Source organism: Melanotaenia boesemani, chromosome 1 (assembly GCF_017639745.1).
Source record: "Melanotaenia boesemani isolate fMelBoe1 chromosome 1, fMelBoe1.pri, whole genome shotgun sequence".
Lineage (NCBI taxonomy): Eukaryota > Metazoa > Chordata > Actinopteri > Atheriniformes > Melanotaeniidae > Melanotaenia > Melanotaenia boesemani.
This window is the reverse complement of record NC_055682.1, coordinates 14212465-14232661: the sequence shown is the minus strand read 5'-3', so window position 1 is coordinate 14232661 and position 20197 is coordinate 14212465. Positions and strand designations below refer to the sequence as shown.

The 20197-nt window shown below is 36.8% G+C and overlaps 3 protein-coding genes across 4 annotated transcripts; 1 reads left to right on the top strand and 2 right to left on the bottom strand.

Moving 5' to 3' along the window:
- Positions 1-303: 303 nt before the first annotated feature.
- On the bottom strand, positions 304-6250 carry stk16 (serine/threonine kinase 16). The gene is made up of 9 exons (XM_041980921.1): positions 6164-6250; positions 5429-5540; positions 4983-5108; positions 4505-4724; positions 4290-4423; positions 3768-3855; positions 3245-3373; positions 2966-3087; positions 304-2170 (listed from the first exon to the last, which is right to left on the bottom strand). The coding sequence occupies exons 3-9, from the start codon at positions 5066-5068 to the stop codon at positions 2032-2034; spliced, it is 918 nt and encodes a 305-aa protein (XP_041836855.1). The 5' UTR covers positions 5069-5108; positions 5429-5540; positions 6164-6250; the 3' UTR covers positions 304-2031.
- On the top strand, positions 5310-8394 carry LOC121637037 (PEST proteolytic signal-containing nuclear protein-like). 2 transcript variants are annotated; one of them, XM_041980933.1, is made up of 6 exons: positions 5310-5398; positions 5506-5600; positions 6191-6417; positions 6723-6797; positions 6896-6951; positions 7069-8394. In XM_041980933.1, exons 2-6 carry the CDS (start codon positions 5552-5554, stop codon positions 7178-7180), a joined length of 519 nt encoding a protein of 172 aa, XP_041836867.1. In that variant the 5' UTR covers positions 5310-5398; positions 5506-5551; the 3' UTR covers positions 7181-8394. The 2 variants fall into 2 exon arrangements, with proteins under 2 accessions (XP_041836867.1, XP_041836875.1); XM_041980941.1 differs by lacking the exon at positions 5310-5398 and having other exon boundaries at positions 5521-5600; positions 6199-6417.
- On the bottom strand, positions 7892-19878 carry LOC121637021 (interleukin-18 receptor accessory protein-like). The gene is given in 13 exon segments (XM_041980909.1): positions 7892-8807; positions 8810-8996; positions 11795-11910; positions 11988-12110; positions 12199-12318; positions 12598-12732; positions 13385-13554; positions 13702-13831; positions 15026-15097; positions 18002-18026; positions 18236-18395; positions 19196-19397; positions 19591-19878. Coding segments are annotated over 13 exon segments (1578 nt in total). The 5' UTR covers positions 19679-19878; the 3' UTR covers positions 7892-8757.
- Positions 19879-20197: the final 319 nt, after the last annotated feature.

Sequence of the window (20197 nt, the reverse complement as noted above, 5' to 3'; positions counted from 1 at the left end):
ATTTAGGTTGTATTTATATTAAGTTGGATAATTATGTAGTATATGGATGATATACAGTATAAACCATGATGAATAGAAAGGGGTGGGAATTCCTAAAAGAAAGAGTATACTTCTTCCAACTCCTTTTTCAAAACTGTTTATATTGTGATTTGATTGTGCAACATTTTCATTATTACTGTTTTTGTTCTTTTCATTATTTTCTATTTTTTTTGTATAGCTTTGTCTTTTGTTCATTCGAAATAAAAAAAGTTCATTCTTTCATTTCAGAATCATTAAAAAGTACATAGAGTGCTACACAATTAATATCCATTTATCTTTTACTGTGCAGTGAACAACAGATAAAACATTATTTAAATACAGTTAAATAATCAAGAGGACACTCCTGTTAAAATCTGGTACTTTCACCACTAGAACATTTTTTACCCATAGTATTAAAATCATTTTTATTTTGCCTCTTACAGCAATACAAAAGTATGTAGTCATTGGTCATGCCCAAACTTTGCAATAAAAGATAATATATTGGTACTGTGCGCCACAAACTGCTCATTAACACTCCCAAAATTAACCGTACATGTCAACAATCAGTGGCAATTTAGCAGTCACATGGTCCTATCAATGCATTACAGTCACAAAAGCAGTAAACGCAAATGCCCAAAATATAGTTTTGTTGTAAAGTTTTAAAGGTACCATTTAGATCCATTAACAGACCTTCAGAGATGTGAATGTACCCTGAGAGAACAAAACTGTGCGTAGTCCACACAACAGAAAATCAGAATTAAACAGCTTCAATGAAAAGACTGAACCATTTAAAAACACAATACCATGAAAAGTTAATTAAAAATGTTATCCTGCAACACCAGATACAGTTTACTTACAGTACATACAAGTATTTATTCCTTGAACTGATTAAAATGTCACTTTCCATTCTTCAGGTGTGCAACTAGGAGAATCTCAATTCTGTGTTTTACAAAATGTCAGTGAATATGCATCTAAACAAGAGTAATCATGTGAATATGTGGAGAGGAGGACTGCTATGGTTGAGCACTTTTGTGAGTCTAAATGTAGGATTGTGAGTAAGGAGTACTCTACTGCGCAACATTCTCCAGCTCAGACAAAAAGACTGTAAGTGATGGTATGAAGAAAAGCTGAAGGTATAAAATGAACATTACAGCACACATGTAACTTGGGAAATGACAAACACAACACTGAGGAATCGAGATAAAACTAAAAGTAAGGGGATGGTACTTCTCTTTTGTAGGGAGTGAAATCTGATGGCAAAACTTTTACAGCATCCCTTTTCTCATAAAAAAAATTAAAACTACAATTTTATGACAAAGGCTATTTTCGTTTTTTTAAAGGAATGTTAAATAAAAACACAAATTCCAGAGGCTACAGCCACTAGCTGATTAGCTTTAATTTGTTTAAAGACAGAAAGAAGGGAAGCGACAGCTAGCTTTGCTTTATTTATTGATGATATCCATCTGTCAGTAACTCTAAAGCTCATCGTTATGTTACATTTTGTTGGTTAAGTTGATAATTTTCCCAAAACATGTCAACTGCTTCCTTTACCCGATGACAGATCCTGCTAACCATTTTCCTCTTTTTCCAGTTTTAATGCTAAGCTAACAGGCTGCTGGCTAAGAGCCCCATACTGACTGAGATGATTATCTCCCTCCTAAAGGTACTCAGATAAGTAAGCTTTTCAAAATGTAGACGACGAGGTAAAGCTATTTCATCAGACACAATTTTTGACCTCTCTCAAAAGCATTGCACTTCAGATATGAATTATACTTAAGGCATTTTAGATTATTTAGAGGTCTGCAAGGACTACAACGAGGGTCTGTAACATGCAGGCTTGAATGGCAAGTATTAAAACTAAAAGCACCTACACTTATGAAGCGTGCCAGTATGAGTGAAAATCAGATCATGGATTTTTAGAATAAATTCAATAAATAAAAATATAGCTGGAATTGAGAGATGCTCATTGTGCAAAAGGTGTTCATGGCTCTGCATGGAATGCACTTCGCAGGATCAGACCATGTTAGTTTGCGTGTTTGGGCTGCGACTCTGCAGGTCCTGTACCTGGTCAAGAACCCAGTTTATGTTTGGTCTCTCCTGGGGATTTGAGACCATTATAGAGCTCAGCAGCGTCTGCAGGCCCTCTGAGTATCTGAACAAAGGAGAAAAAAAAAACACAGGATTACAACCGTGAAATCCACAGTTTTGTCCAAAGATGCAAACCACAGTGACTGACTCACAATGTGTGCCATGAGAGAAGGCCCTGCTTTCCAACTCGGAAAAAGTACTTTTGCAATAGACAGGAACTTAGATCAAGGAACTGTATGGTACTCAGGTGTGTAACACTGAAACTGACTCACAGTCTCTCTGCAGTCACCTGCAAAATCTGAATTTTACACTTTGCTTTTAAGGGTGACTGTGTAAGACACTTCTTGGGTCAACAGAGGAAAACTAGCCTTTTAGCCCATCCAGGGTTTTTTTTAATTTATGTTTATTAGTGTGTACTGTCCATGTCAAATGAAATGATGAACAAATAAAATAAAAAAGACCTACCATCCATCACAAACACCAATCACAGGATTTGTTAAAAATCCTCACTGAGCTTATTTTAATGAAATCAACAGGAAGCAAGGTTTTGGGATAGAGATGAGTTCATACACAAAAATAACAAACAAACAAACTTAAATAAATAAATCACCCTTTTTGTTCATTTCAAAAGTCCAACAGACTGAATGTGCAATGGTTGTATTGTTGTGTGCTACTTTGGGCTGAACTCTTCAACTGATTCTTAAATGTGCACAAAATTTAATTGAAAGAAAATCTAAAATTATGCCCATGGTTACTTTTTTTTTGCACTTCTCAAAAGGAAAAATGTGCTGTTCTTCCTACCATTATTAGAAACTGATATATCATTGGGAAACTGAAAAGGTGATGCTTGAATACTGACCTGCAAGATGGTGGGATGGTTACTGGATTCTGGACAGCCAAGGCAACACTGTCCCCCTTCTGAAATACAAGATCATATGGTCCCTCCAACATCATCATGCAGTATAACACACAGCCAAGTGACTGAAAGAGAAAGGGAAGACCAAACATACATATGCAAAAAAGTAGTAATTAAGTAATGAACATAGCACAGTAACTTTCCTAATATATGCGTGTTAATTTAGAAAACAATATGGGCAACATGTTCAAGCGAAAAGGTAAGAAGACTCCAAAGCTGTACCCAGATATCAGTGCGCTCATCTATAATGCAGTGGCTCTCAACATTGAAGAGCTCAGGAGCTCTGTAAGAAATGGTGCACCGCTGGGCTGCCCAGTCCTGTATGGTCATGGCTTCTCTGGATCCTCTAACCTGTAATGAAGTTAGTTGTAAATATAAGAACCATAATAATCTGAATGGGGTTCTGACATTACATGTGTCACTCTGCCATCTAAAGGTGGAAATCCAGACAGAAACAATGGCTAACATAGTGAGTATTTATTCTTATTTGTACAAGGACTTGATTGCTTCGATCTAAAAGTTAAATCATATTCAATATTCAAAATATCAAAATAGCTTTAGACAGAACAATAAAAATAGGATGACCACAGTCTAACCATACTTTCGTTTTTTGAAGTTATAATTAGAAGAGATGGAGGAACAATTTTCTTTTAGTTTAAAAAGGGCTTTCTTGTTTTACCAACAGCATCCCTGTTGATTCCCAGTAAAATCTTACTACCTTCCCATATACCGTGCACACCCTTACCTCAATTCTTGCACGGTTCATTGAGCCCAAATCCATCAGAACTGGCCTGTCACCCTCATCCAGAAGCACATTTGTTGGTTTCAGATCTCTATCAAATCACAGTACATAACACATTTTGAGCTGCTGGCAATTTTGTTAACAAATTAAAATGCTAGCAAATTATATTTCATTATTTACCACATTAAGCAGATTAACTATATACACCATAAATCTATCAATGGTCCTATCTTGTATTAATGTTGTGAGGTTCTAGCGCTCCAACTCTAAAGAAGTTCTGGTGAAGCCTTGTTTAATTTAAACATTCTGCATTTATATTTTTATTTAAAAGATTTTTCAGTAGGATATATAAACGGTTTCTGGCTCAAAAATCCCTGTGCGATAAGACATTTGCTAGTATGTATAAATACAGATGCTTCGTGTTTCTGGGCAAGCTTTTTGGAAAAATTAATATACTCTCAAGCAAATCTAAAAGGAGAGTAGACAAATATGAGGTATAAGATGGTGCATGTGGAGATGGATTACCTGTGCGCATAGCCTTTTTCGTGAATCGCCTTCAATCCAGAACAAATTCCACGGAAGATTTGCAAAATCTGTTTTTCAGGCATTGAGCTCCCCTTGTCCCTCAGCTTCTCCAGGACAGACCAGAGACTTCCTTTCTGTAAACACATACGCAACTATATCACAACGTAATAATCTTCCAGAAAGATCTAATCATGCAAACAACTCCTTCCACTTACTGTTATGTAAGGCAAAAGTAGCCATGCTTCAGTCTTGCCTCCATGATCAACAAAAGCGTATGCAACCAGGTTTAAGATGTTGGGATGACTAAACATCTGATGCATTTCCACCTCTGTTTGAGCCTCCTGGCGGCCTTCACGGTCATGACACAAGATCCTCTTCAGGGCATAGAAGTGCCCATCCTTTGCACCCTCTACCAGATCAACATAACTGAAGCCACTGATGAGAAGTTGTAGAGAAAACAGAGTTTGAAAGCTAAATAACCTGTTATTCTAAACTGGTACTCTAAAACATAAGGGGGGCAATATTCTATATTTATTTGAATAAAGAAATCAGATGGGGCAGTGGTACCGTGGGTAGTAACTCTATTTTGCATTTCTATTGGATTTCATTATGAATATAAGCTACTACCATACTTAACTACATGAAGGCAGATTAGAGGAGATGAGGATAAACTATATGAAAACATAGTCTTACCCTTCGTCTAGCTTCTGGACAAAGTAATATTTTTTGTTATCAATGGTGATAGAGCCACGGGAGCATATACACAGGGTTTGCCCCATCTTGACTGGTACATTGTTTAGTCCCAAACTTTAAAAGGACCTAAAGAGAGAGAGAGAAAAACTTAATAGAAAAAGACAACCTAAGATATAGTAATAAACTAATATTATTCACAATTTAAAATGTTAATAACTTAACGAAAATTGATAAATATGGGCTCAGTTATATAATAAGATAGCTGAGTGTCAGACGAACGCTAACGTTAGCTTACACAACACACTAGATGAGAAAACAACTTCCAGCCTATACAAGGACATTTAAAACTACGTCGATTTTAATGCTAACGTCACTGGCTTGGTGATCTTCACTAACATAACGACTAGTTTTACACTGTAAGTTGTTGCGTTATGCCTTAGTCTTACCAGCTGTTATTCACCAAGTTAGCTTGTTGTCATTTTCTTCTTCTTTTGTAATAACATAATGCTTGTTTGGTGCACAGCGCTTGATGAAGACTAGCGGCACGATCCGGGAAGTCTGAAAAAGACATGATGGCGGATTACGAAGATGACAAGTCGAGTTCAAGCGACGATGAAGGTGATATCTGAGCTGTTTTAATGTCAAAATGATGGTTTAAAATATATAAATTATTAGGTTTGAGCCTAATGTCATGAACGTGTGCTAAACTGCGCCTACTTGATAAGTTAGCAAAACAAAAAGCTGCTTATTAGCTTATGTTATAGCTAACGCTAGCTAACATTACAATCTTATAATGTTACACACGAAGCTATGAACTAGATTATATAAACTTTGCTATGTTGTAATAAAATATTTGCATACCTTTTTTGGCTTGACTAGTAGAGACTTTCTAAAACAGCTTACGTTCGTTTATTATCTTGCTAAACTAGCATTAGCCTTGCTAAAGCGCAGGTAACATTAGTTAGCTCATATAAAGCGTCTATACTGTACTACTTCGCTTGTAAGTGGACTTAAATGCTCATATTAAAATACTCGTTCCAAAAAACATCCAGAGGTAGACGTTAGAAAGCATTTCAAATGATTGAATGGAATTTAGGTTACTTTTGATTAACTAATGGTTAGTCACACAAGTAAAAATTATAGCCTTATCATTCCTAGATCTCTGAAAAATCGTTGTTCACCTTGGTGAGTTGTCTTGCTTCAAGCAGGGCCGCAGGAGGAGGAAGACAGAGTGAAAACTAAGCCTGTGTCTTGTAGCACTGTTGGAGGACACGGAAGCGCGCACAAACGCACATCCCAGCACCTCACACCTGAAGATGAAGACGAGTCTTCATCAGAGCCACCAGCACCTCGAAAAGTTCCCAAAATAGGTCTTACTATGAGCAGTAAGATGGCGAACAAATCGAACCCCATCTCCATCAAATTTGGTGCAGCAGTAAGTGTTAACTAACCCATATTAATTTCTTGCAATAACTTTAAGAAAGCTTCACATACACTTCCAAGACAGCATGAAAATTAAGCCATGAAATTGTTAATGATCATAACACATTACACAATAGAAACCATAAAATAATGCAAGATCAGTCCTGAAAAGTTTGAAAATGTACACATTTACATTACATTCGATTTGGGAGGTTTTCATGCAATCTGTAGTCATAGTTGTGTTAATTTATGGTCAATCCATAACTACTCGGCTGCATTGTTTCATTCTGTTGTTGTTGTGTGTGTGACCTATTCCAGAAACCCAAAGAGACTGTACCATCACTTCCTCCAAAAAAGTCTGGGCTGGCATCTGTTTTTGATGATGATGATGATGTATGTGTACACACACAAACACACACACACAGAGCAATGTGAAATGTAACCAAACAATCCTGTGTAGAGGCTGACTTTAGCTTTCTTTTTCCAAATAGAGTGAACCAGAGGAGATGCCTCCAGAAGCTAAGATGAGGATGAAGAACATTGGCAGGTATTTATACAGATATGACTCTCTTAAGGATAGTTTCCTTTGCTTTTATAAAAAAATGGCATTTGATAAGTTTCAGTGTTTGCTTAACTTGAGGTAACTAAGCTGCTATCTTTTCAGAGAGACACCAACATCTGCAGGACCCAATTCCTTCAACAAGGGCAAACAAGGCTTTTCTGATCATCAAAAACTTTGGGAGAGGAAGCTAAAGGCCCAAGCAGACAAACCATAAATCACTACAGCAGATTTTTTTTGTCACTAATTGGTAATTTTGTACAGGCTAACTATGTTTGATATCTATGAAGGCTCAAATGTTTCCTGGCAGTAGACTTGGTTTATACAACTTATTAGCTTTTTGGACATGCAATGAAAAATAATTCCAGCCGTCTTTGCTTTTGATTTAATTTGTTTACGTTTCTTACCACTTGTGGTTGATCTCAGTTACTAAGAAAGTCATTTTCCTCTGTTCAAGAGGTGTGGACTGATGGAGAAAGGATAAATTAGCCCAAAAATAGCAGAATATTAAATCTGCCATAGTTGCTTTCTGTTGGCTAATTGTAAGATCTACTATTTTAATACCCTTGCACTCTTTTTGTCGGAGGTTTTTCATTTTCTTTAATGACGTTCTTGTTCCCACCTGGAGTTGGTTTAGGTACTGTCCTGAGCAAGCGTGTTCCTTGTCTGATAATTGTGTAAAAATGTACATAGAAGTGTGACAGTTTTTTAATTTTAAATCCATATGTTGGAGTGTGAGTTTGATTGTTATGTACATGTGGATGTGTTGCAAAGCAAATAAGACTACATATACAAATGTATTCATCTTTTTGTTTTCTCAACAAAACTGTAAAACTCTGTGTCCACTAGCTGTTCCACCTCCTACCATCTTCTGTTTTGTGTTTTGTTTATTAGAGCTTTGTACCATTTTATTTTGAAACGCTGTTTCTTTTTGCTTCAGTAAATCTGGCAAACTTGCTGTAGAGATATGCATCGATTAATTTAATCATCACGATAAATGTTTTTGTAGTTGTCAGCTGTGTTAAACCTTGATCATGTAGCCATGACATGGATACCATTTTAATGTTAACAACCATAGTACATAAATCTTTGTTGCTTGAAATATATCAGTGATCAGGCACTTTTACAACCCCCTTTCATGGCTACCTTAACATCAGAGATATACATGTCCTTTTATTTCAGCTAAATTTCTTACCTCCCTGACTTATCCAGTACCTGAAGGAGATTCAGGAATTCATTTTCCATAACATACATTGCTGTGTCACCCAACTTTTGTGCTGACATCAACATGTCAACATTCATACCACAATTTGTTTTTCACCAAATTCCTTCTCAGTATTTGTTTAAAAACATGTCTGAAGTCTATATGCAAATTGTTTAATGCATATCAGCTGTAACTTAATGAACTACACTGATGCATTCATATAAACAGTGAATTGTTTAGTCTCCATATTTGTGTATTTCTTATTCTTGATGCTGTAAAGTGTTTTGTCAAACAATTTGATGACTTTGCAGAGTAAAACTGATAAATGACTGCAGATGGAAATTCCTACAAAACAGTGGCACCCTGAGCTTTGCATAGAGGTGACTCACTTTTCCCACATTTGAAAATGTCACATTATGGTTTTGTGTTTCTGCCAACATGGTAATTTTTTCCCACATCTGCAGGTTTTGTCACCTTAAACATTCAGAAAAGAACGGGGTTACACGGGTTATGTTCCAGCATTATGAAGTAATGCAAACTAAATTAGTTAAATAAAATAGAACCTTCTGTTCTAGAAAATGTCATTTGTATCACAGTTCTGTCATCGGTACTATGAGTGAATCTACCCTCATTAAGTGGGCATGGCTTTCCTTAAAGAGCTCCAGAAGGTGGTTGTAGAAGATTCGTCTGCGCTCCAGTCCAGACTGGGCAGCACCCTCAAGGCCCTTTGGGCAAGTTTGGATAACGGGAGATCAGGATCGATGAGGGATGCGGGGTGTCCACAGGTCCATATTAAAAGGAGTTTGAGAGCAGACGTTTGCAGCAAAGCCTAAAGATGTAGAGGAGGTTGTAAATTTTTGGAGGCAAATTATTTTACGTTGAATTAATTTCATTACTGAAAACAATGGCAACTGGACTTCAGTTTTAGCGTTTCATCTATCACCTTTTCAGATGAGAGATGAAACATTTTCAAGAAATAGAAGCCCAGTTGCGTTCATTCAAACCCCATGACTGAGGTCTGCGCTGGCTTACTCGAATGCACATTTCACTTCATGCCAAAAAAAATTATACCCAGAGATTTTTTTTCCTTTGAAAATGGTGCAGTTTGACTAAAAATAAGTGGAAAACATTGACTAGAGAGTTGAGGCAAGAAAGGTATGAGGACAGTTTGGCCGTAGGCGATGTGTCATTTGTAGGCCTACATAAAATCAAGATTTTTATGAAAATAATGTCCAAAAATCAGATCTTCCCACTAAAATTACAAAAATGTGAGTTATACTTTTTATGTAATTGCAAAATGTCATTTAGCATGTGAATGTGATGAATTATTTAGCACATGCTCAAGATGGTATATGAACAAAGAATTTAAAAATCAGCACAGGACTATTCTCCCTTTTATATCTAGCTAGCAAACCTCAAGTCTTGTCAGAATAGACAAAAAAGTGTCACTTTTAGCATAAAATTGGTTTTTGTTTTCTACTGGGTACTCCATTAATCTAATTTTGCTGCTTCATCCATCCATTATCTTGACCGCTTATTCCATTTCGGGTCGCGGGTGAGCTGGAGCCTATCCCAGCATTTTAACAGGTGAGAGGCAGGGTACACCCTGGACAGGTCACCAGTCTGTCGCAGGGCCAACACAGATAGAGACGAACAACCATGCACACACACACACTCACTCCTAGGGAGAATTTAGAGTGTCCAATTAACCTAACATGCATGTCTTTGGACGGTGGGAGGAAGCCAGAGAACCCACGCATACACGGGGAGATGCAAACATGCAAACTCCACACAGAAAGGCCACCCCCCTCAAGGTTCGAACCTCCCCCCAGCCGAGATTCGAACCAGCAACCTTCTTGCTGTGAGGCTGCAGTGCTAACCACCACACCACTGTGCAGCCTAATTTTGCTACTTATTTTTTATAATTTATTAAATAAATGGAGCTGGCATACTCCTCTATCTCAACTGTCTCACTGTTATACTTTAAGCAGAGTGATTGTCCTATATCAGAGTTCTTCAACTCCAGTCCTTGAGGGCCAGGTTTCAGTTGTTTCCTTGCTTCAGCATGTCCAATTCAAATGAATTAGCACCTAATTCTCAGGTTCTGCACAAACCTGTTAATAGGCAAGTCAAGGTAAGTTTATTTGTATAGCACATTTCATTTACAAGGCAATTCAAAGTGCTACACATAAAACATTAAAACCATTACAGATCGTGCAAATAAAGTATTCAGAACTAGTATAAGGAAGGAATAAATAGCAAAAATCACAGTAAAATGATAAAATACATTAAAGTTATTGAGAGCATGTTAAGTTATCAAGTTACATGAAGATTTTGTTTGCAGTATAACAGCTAAATGCTGCTTCTCCAGGTTTAGTCTGGACTCTGGGTTGGACTAGTTGACCAGAGTCTTTGGATCTAAGAGCTCTGCTACGTTTATATTCTCTGAACATATTCTGGGCCTAAACTGTTCTAGGACTTGTAAACAATCAGAAGGGTTTTAAAATCTATTCTGTGACTGACTGGAAGCCAGTGTAAAGATTTCAAAACTAGTGTGATGTGTTCACATCTCTTAGTCCTGGTTGAAACTCTAGCAGCAGCGTTTTGAATGAGCTGTAGATGTTTAATGCTCTTTTTAGGAAGTCCTGTTAAAAGACCATTACAATAATCCAGCTTACTGGAGATGACTGCATGGATAAGTTTCTCCTGGTCTTTCTGGGAGACTAAACTCTTAATTCTGTTGATGTTTCTGAGCTGGTAAAAAGTTTCTTAGTGACAGCTTTGATGTGGCTGCTGAAAGTCAGGTCTGAGTCTATCAACACTCCAAGGTTACGAACTTGGTCGGTGATTTTAAGAGCCCGAGTCTCCAGGTGTTTACCAATGCTGACCCTCTTCTCTTTGCTACCAAATGGAATAATTTCAGTTTTGTCTTTATTTAATTGTAGAAAAGTCTCCCTCATCCAGGTGTTTATTTGCTCCAGACACTGACACAGTAAGTCTACTGGGCTGCAGTCGTCAGGTGACAGAGCACATAAAGTTGTGTATCATCTTCATAACTGTAATAATTAATGCTATAGTTCTGTAATATTTGACCCAAAGGGAGCATATACAAGTTGAACAGAAGAGGTCCAAGGACTGACCCCTGGGGGACTCCACAAGTCATGGCCACTCGTTCAGATTCATAGCTGCTAATCGTAACAAATTCAGGTCCTTCTAAATAGGACCTGAACCAGTTAAGGACCGCTCCAGAAAGTCCAACCCAGTTTTCCAGCCTGTGCAACAGGATTCTGTGATCTACAGAATCAAACACAGCACTGAGATCCAGCAGAACCAGGACTGATACTTGACCACAATCAGTATTCAACTTAATGTCATTTAACACTTTGATGACAATAAGCTGTTAACTTGGATCAGGTGAATGCAATTAAGGAAACAGTGAAAACTTTTAGGACATGGGTCCTCGAGGACTGACGTTGAAGCCCTTTTTGACGTTTAAAGAAAAATTAAATTTGTGAAAGTTTAATAATCTGTTAACTATAAGCTACAGTTTTGTTTTCTTTTTCTTATCTAGTACAGCTGATCTGTTATAAATGAAGATAAATATAAGAACCTCAGGAATAGGCTTACCTGGATTCCTGATTCCAGTACAAACATAGCGCTGCTGCTGTTGAAATAGTCTTCTGACAGCACACAGATAAGCATCCGGCTGTTTTTTATTGCAAGAAACACATCGTTTGTATAAGCTGCAAAGTGAAATAAAGAAACATCAGCAATATTTGTGGGCAATGCTCACATACAGACACACAGTTGATCTCCTGACCTCCTCCTGGAAGTACATCCCTTTCCAGCAGACAGAGGCGATACCCCCATTGGTCCTCTAGCACTTGTGGTAGGAGCATTTCGAGTGGCCTCTGAGTGGCTCTACTCTCTATGTTTAGAATGTCTGCATTACAAATATAATAAAATAAGGAGTCAACATAGTTATTTAAAATTGAAATCTAGACCAAGCTGTCAAGCATGTAGGCCCTTACCTTCTTCATGATCCTGACACCCTGTTCTGGTAGAAAGGATCAAATCTCTGGCCACTTTTGCTGATGAATGAACGGATGAACCCAAAACGTATGACAGAAACACATCGAACTGTTTCTCCTCTATTTGAAGGAGGATGTGAAACACAAGTTAGACATTAAAACATTCACCTGTGGCAAAATGCAGTGACACTTTGTTGAATTACTTCAAGTGATATACCACATGCACTAGATAAATACTATTTTAAGGTGTCATTATGTGACTGTTGGCTTGTTCATGTTTTGTTGCAGGATTACATATTTGTGGTACAGCTTTATCTCAGTCAGACTGCAGTGAGTGTGATTAACATGGCAGAATATTCATGGGTTCAGTGGTGGTGGAGTGTGCTTCTGCATTCTTACCATTATTGTTTCCACATTGAAAGTGGGATCTGCAGAAAATGGTTAATTCCAGCCATTTTACATGCAAGGTGATTCCCAGCCCAGCTAAAACCAGGAAGGATACAAGGGGATACCCAACCAGCGATGACCACTTAACTGAAGACAGATCCAAAACACTCTTAGACTGTATTAAAGCTTGTCTTTTAAACAGTAACAAACTGTCTGGAAACATGTGGGAAAACATTTACTTATTTACAATTAAGGGCAGGTACTGAGAAATGTAGAAATATGTCAAAAGCTATGCTGTTCATCTAAAAAAAATCTGTGGTGAATCTTTGTAGATTCATAGCTATCCCCTCCAGGTCAAACACAGTCAATTTTTTAGATGTAAAAACAACACTTCTGAATGCTGTTTAAATATTTGATATCACTCAATGAATGTGTGGTTAAAAAACAGTTAAATAAATAAATAGCTCAATTAGCCTGCTCCATTTTCACATTACTGTTTTGGCTTTTTCATCTCAACTAATTAAATTAAAACACATCAAATGCTTACCTGTTTTATCCAGCCACATACAAACAATATAGCTTACAGCCGACGCTCTCACCAACCGACTTTCTCTTGTACTTATTTTATATAAACTGTATAAAACTATCTGCCATGTCAAGTATCTGATTCTCAAAATTGGGTTGCACTGTGTTGACTTTGCTTTAGATTTAATTTAGAATGTATCACACATTTTACAGCATTTTCTTGTTGCATGTATTATCAGTTGAATATAACAAATCATAAAGATGAAAAAGGTACCTTGACTTTTCTTTTCAAGCTTGATTGTGGCACTCGTGTTTCCAACAGTATTAGCAGCAATGCAGGTGTATGTGTGGTTTAAGTGCTGCGGCATCACTTCTTTTATAATGGCTGTTTGTATTACCTCAAACAGTATGCCCTGGGACAATTCAAATTTCACTTCCCTCTGTCTGAATCACAGAAAAGACTGCATTGTAAAACAGATCTGTCATTATGATCTTGGATTTTACAGGATCTTAACAAAAAGCATTATGTTGAAATAAAGCTGTTTGCTTGAAAAAGCAAATGTTAATATCCACTAGTCTGCAGTGACTCACCGAGGCTTCTCCATGTATAGCAGAGTCATATTATGCATGTTGCCACCATAGTTCATGAACCACTGCACCTTTGGGGAAAACTCTATTTCAAAATCAAAATACACCTCACATGTCAGAATGTGAGGCTGACCTGGAATGAATAAAAAAATAGCCATTAGAAAAAGGGCACCAAAAGTGTTTTATATACAAAAGTGAGAGTATTTCACATGTGGTCTGACATGCCTGATAAGATGTACAAGTGTTTCATTCTTCTTTTTTTTTTTTTTTAAGAGAAAGTTTTGTTTTACTATGTATTTATTCAAAACATACGTGTAAACTGGATTTTGGTCAGCAAAACCAAACCATAACAAATGATCAGTTAAGTATCTATTAGTTTGTGAAAGTGTCATGCAAAACATTGCCTAGAGTTTTTTTTTTTTTTTTTTTTCTTTACAGTATGATCAGGTAACCCCATATTTAATGATTTTTTTATTGCTGTGCGCTTTTTATTGTGTTGTAGCTTTGACCTGTACCTGTAATCATGAACTCTAAACAAGGGCACACACTGCAGATGGACGCACCTGAGCCTAATTACATCTGTGATTGCAATCACCAGTTGTCTCTCCCACTCCCTATAACTAAGACACCAGGTACCAAGCATGGACGGATGGAGGGAGGACGGGCGGACGCACTCACGCACGCACGCACGCACGCCCGGGCGGCGTGAGAGGATCGCCGCTGACCTCGTTCGCTGCCTCTCGGGCCGCGGTCGGATTCACCTTCTCGACGCCTATCATCCCCTGGCTTTAGTGGCCTCGTGACTTCTGGATTGGATGGATGTTTCGACGCTCATTATTGCCTACGTCGTCTGTTGCCAGAGGGATACGATCATATCTCATAAAGATTTTTCCAGAAGAAATCTGCCCATATGCAAAAATAATGCCATTATATCCCTCAACAGCTGAAACAACCAGAGGCTTTGCAGTGGTACAGCTGACTGGTTGTTTCTTCAGCAGAAAACACAGGGTAAAAACTAAAAGTCTTGTTGGAATTTCCATCATCAGTCTGATGAATTGACTTCTTATCAGCTTTCCAATACAGCTGGACAGGTTCTCTATCCTCTGACAGGCCTCTTTCCTCCCTCTCCACATGTGGACAGACTGAACACAGACCTGAACAGCTGACTCCTCTGTCAAAGGCTTTACCAGAGCCACTCAACTCCAGTACAAATTTAACTAAAATGCAACAGAAAGTAAACTCAGAGTCTTGTCTAATAAAATTAAAACAAGTCCAAAGTTCTGATGTCAGTCTTGGTGTGTGTACTGTAGCACATAAATGTACTTACCAAGCACCACTTCTTCTGTTTTGTTGGCAGAAGGATTTCTGATTTCGGGAGACTTAGTTGCTTTAAAATGTGCTGTGTAATAATTAGAAAAACAAGGTCTGACATTATTTTTCTTCTTTACGGTGCATATAATAAAAGTGTGATCTACAAACTACAGTATGAATTCTACTAATGATAAGCAGCAACACCAACATGAGAGAAAAACATTTCACAAGATGAGAATCAAGACAATTTAGTTGAATGTCTCTGGCAAAGACATGTTTTTGTAAAAATATGCTTTGCATATTAGAGTTGTATTTAAACAACTGAAATCCAATCAAACAGCATATTTGTGATTTTAATAAACTCTATTAGTACACATTTTGGTTTGTCCAGAAAAACAAAACATTAAAATTTGCACAAAGTGAAGAAGTTTGTGCTTAATTCTCCTTTTACATAATACATGTTGGAAAGCCTGATTAGTCACCTTTTCAATTAAGGTATAACTTGTAAGGATAATATTAATATGGAAGACCCAGAAAGAAAAAAGTACATTTTAATTCTTCGGGAGGCACATGCACCACTGTCTGCAAACTGACTTTTAGAGATACGGCATCATGAAACCAAATCCTAAACCACAGAAACAGGGTAGCTGATTAGATACCAAGATATATCTGAAAAGGCTGCATGTGGCAGCATATTTCAAAATTACAGCAACACCACTGTGAGAAAAATATCCAAAGCACTGTATTCATGTACAAACCCATATGTGGTGTTCTGTGTCCAAACATACAACTAAAAGGCTTTTCATTTCTAAAAACTGCACAGTTCTTGTTTGGTTAAGTATTTAATTAAATTCCAGTAAAGCATGCCAAAAATATGCTAAATAAAAATGTATGGGGACAAGCCATCCATAACAAGAATGAGCTGAGGATACAGCTGAAGGTCTGGCATAGCATCAGAGGGTAATCGACATGTGGTGAATAATTGCTGAGTTCAAGCAGGCATTGCATGCAGGAGATTTGCAATAAATTGGTAGCATTAAGTGATGGAAGTACAAAGTTTATCTCTGTTGAAATTTATGCATAGACTAAAATAAAGCATGGGATCTGTTAAATTGTTAATAATAAATCCTGAAAACATGCAATGGTGTCTTGGAATGATTTGTGAAAAGACAAGTTCAAGGATATGATCCAAGTTTAACTGTGATACATAAACTATATAAAACACTATAAAAGGAAAAAATGTTTTTAATGTGTAATTTTATTAGTAAATCACAAGCTAAAGGGTAGAAATACCAGCTCTTTCAAGAAGTAAAGTGATACTTCAATCTTTTTTAGTATGAAAAGGGAAACCACTCAATGTGTGAAGACAAACATCAATACAACAGAAACCTGGCTTGCGTATTTCTGAAACTGTCTTCTATGACATCAATGACTTCTTTTTTTTTTGAAAATCTTTTTATTATTTCAATATTGCTTGAGTATGGTAGAGGTTGTTAAATATATCTAACTCACTGGCATTATGGCCCTACTCATGTTAGGCACTTTTCTGCTCCTAAGTAACACCTTCAGTAAACTCTCAACCACACTTAAATAAAAGAAGCCTCGTGGTTTTGGTGGATTTGCTCGAACAGGAAATTTAAGTCAAACTGTGAACAAACTATCTTAAAATTTTCACAGTGATAACATCAAACTTCTATGAAAAAATAGGTTTTAAGTAGATGATGCCATGAGTTAAAGTTTTTTTCTAAAACTTAAATTTATTTATTAAAATTGCCCTAAAGGTTGTAAACTTATAAACCATCTTTGTATAGTAAAAATCTAAGTGATGCAAAGTCTGAATGGGCAGGTATATTTAATTTTTGTGCATTCTTTGCTTATGACTGTGCAAAAACTTTTGTCTTCAGTTGGAATTATTTTAGGGGCAAGGAAAGAAAGAAGAGAGATACAGAATATCTGATCCCACACAGCTGATCATTTTTAGTTAACATGAGTTAATTCAACTTAGAAATATTAGACGTGATACAAGTGTAAATATGCATGATTAATTTGTTCAGTTATCTAATTAATTGTGAAATGGGAGGATTAGTCAAACTGAAACTGAACCTCAGATAAGTGTAATTATTATATTTTCAACTGAATCAGGAGCTCACTTACTATGATCATTTCATTGCTGCATCTGTTGGTGCTCCTTAATAAAGAACTTATACAGACTTGATGGCAGACAGTATTCACATTGAAAAATATATATTTTTAACAACGTTTAAAGGGTTCATGTTTATTATGGCAATAAGAACAGCTTGCTTTTTAATGCACTTTTAAATGCTTCTTCTTAATGTTTTATGTAAAGCACTTTGAATTGTCTTGTGATGTACATGAAATGTGCTACTCAAATAAACCTGCCTTGCTTTGCTCATTTGTGGAGGGTTGACCTCCTTATGAGAATTTTTCTGCAGCTCTGTTAAAACGCTATTGCGGGGCTTTTCTTCCTTCTTCCATTGATGCTACAAGTTTGTAGCATAGTGGGGGCACTAGGTAACTCAACTGGTTAAGGAGGTGCAAAAGAAGCTCTTTGAAGAAGAAGCAATTAGCAGTATGGAATGTGCTTTTATCTTCAAAATGATCTTATAAATTTGAGTTTTTTTATATTGATTTTCTTTTTTTTTATTTTGTCTTCATTTGAGGCTGGGGAAGGCCAGACTGAGATGGTCCCTTGGCAGCTTTTGACTGGGCTGCATTGTGCAAATGTGTGGCTTAATAAAAAAGAAACTTAGAGGAAAAAAAGCACTAAAAGTTCTGGCTTACTTACTAATCTAGTAAGTACACCCACACACTCGAATACAGCACTTACGTATGACTGTGACGTTTACAGCCCTTCTTAACATCCATGTGACTCCTTGTTCAGTTATTTGTCTATCACAGAAATATACACCAGTATCTTCTCTAAAGAATTCCCAGAGTTGTAACATTCCTTCCTTTGCTAAGGTGTTCTTACGTTGTGTCGGCACAGCTTTGCTTTCCTGCAAGAAACCACATAAGTGAGTTTAATGAGTTTTGCTGTGACTTAACAACACATTCTCACCCCACATGACACCGAAGGAGTACCTTGCACATTAAAACTGACCAAGCATTCTCGGTCATGCATCTGTGATGTGTTGGAAGTGAAATGGGGTTCGATTAAAATGTTTCTGTGGTGAAATGGTTAATCTTGATCTGGTATGTACTTTACCTTGAACCAAACAACTCCTGTGTTATTACTACAGGTGAGGCCTGGGCAGGAAATTGTTTCACCAGCATGCATACGCAGCATCACACTGCTCTCGTTCTGCAGAAAGCATCCCAGAGCGATCTTTCCCACCACCTGCAGAGTGAAGACAAACTTGCTGCCACTAGACAGCAGAATCCTGAATTCTTAAGAGAAATACTCTACCAGAAACATGTTTACACACATCAACAAACATCAGAATTTCCCATATATATCTAAAAAAAAACAAAAAAAAAAAACAACAACAACTTGTATTGGCAGAATTACACATGCGCTATATTGCTTCCATTTCTTGATAATGGGTTTAATCCAGGGTATGTTTATTGCCTTAGAATTTCTTTTGTCTCCATTCCCTGACTTATGCTTTTTAATAAATTTTTCTCTGACTTGTTTGGAATGTTCTTTTGTCTTCATGTTTCAATGGTAGCCGGAAATACTGATTAACCAGTGGATACACCTTTCAAACACGGATGTCTTTATACCACAATCATCTGAGACAAAGTCACTCCATTCAGGTGCTCTCCAACCTACTAATTGTGAGACTACTAGCACCAATTGACTAAATATTTGTTAAATTAGGTCAGTCACTTTAAAAAGGGTGAATATTCATGCACTTCCTAATTATTTACTTTTCAATTTGACATTAAAGAGGCTGTTTTTAACATGTTTTCGGTCACAAAAGCAAAATTATGTTTCACATGATTGATTTATAAAAGCAATAAAAGCAATAAAAGTGTAAAACATCAAACAGGGTGAATACTTTTCATAGGCACTGCATAGACATTTTATAAAACTGTAAGCGTTCTCTAAAGTGCAATATCTTATATCATTGCACTACATTCAGTGGCCACACACTTCGTTATTAATACAAAGATTTCACTTAGAATGAAATTCAATAAATGTATTAAATAGAGCAGTATTTACCCAGTAAAGCTTGTGTACTTTCCAGAATGTTTCACTTCAGCTACAAACATCTTTCCACAGTCAAATGTTGGTCCTTGGCTTGCCTCTTTGTCTTCTTCAGTTCTGGACCATACAGTCATCATATTCTGGGTAACACATGGCATCATAAAGATTTCCCCCTCTACAGCTCTGTAGTGCAGATATGCAGCATCCTGCCGAAAGCCTACACACACACGTTTCACAGCTCAATCATGTTTTCTTTTTATTCAGTTTTATTTTCGTAGACTAAATTAATCACAGATGCAATCACCAAGCATGAATGCTGCTTTTGAGACAAACATAAAAAATAAAAAAGACATAAAAAAACAACTTTGCAGGTGTAAGTCTTAAATATGAATTGTATTTAAGTTAAATACCTGTAAATTTGTTTGAGTAATTTATCGCACAGCATCCCTCTATGAAAATGGGAACGAGGAAATGAAACAGAAAGAATCCAGTTCGCATGCTGTCTCTCAAAATCTCCAAAAACCGCTGCTGATATCTCTCACTCGATGATGAAATCAGTTGTCGTCATATCATTTATTCCATTATCTACTCATATTGTTGGATGTGAAGTTCTTGGTGTTTTTTCCTTCCCGGTAGATCTTATTGCGGTAGATCATTCTCACAGGAGACATAGTTGTCAAATTCAGTGGTATTGCAGTGTTTCCTGTTTTTACTTAGATTTGAAGAAAGCTTCAAAAGAACCTGCTAGTGTTAGCCACTTCCTTTGCAAACTGGTAAATATTTCTTGGTAGTAGTAATGTTTTACTTTGTTGTGAAATGAAAGCTATGTCCTTTAGATCTCTGTTTTTTATGTTTTTGAGGACATGCACAAAACAATTATTGACTGAGAATGAAAAAAAGCAAAGGAAAATAGTTTCTTTTATTTATTTATTTTTTCAATTCCTTGAGGCAATAATAATTGCAGACCTCTTTAACTGATGATTTAACTGGAATTTGAATTGCAGCTGACCAGGCCGC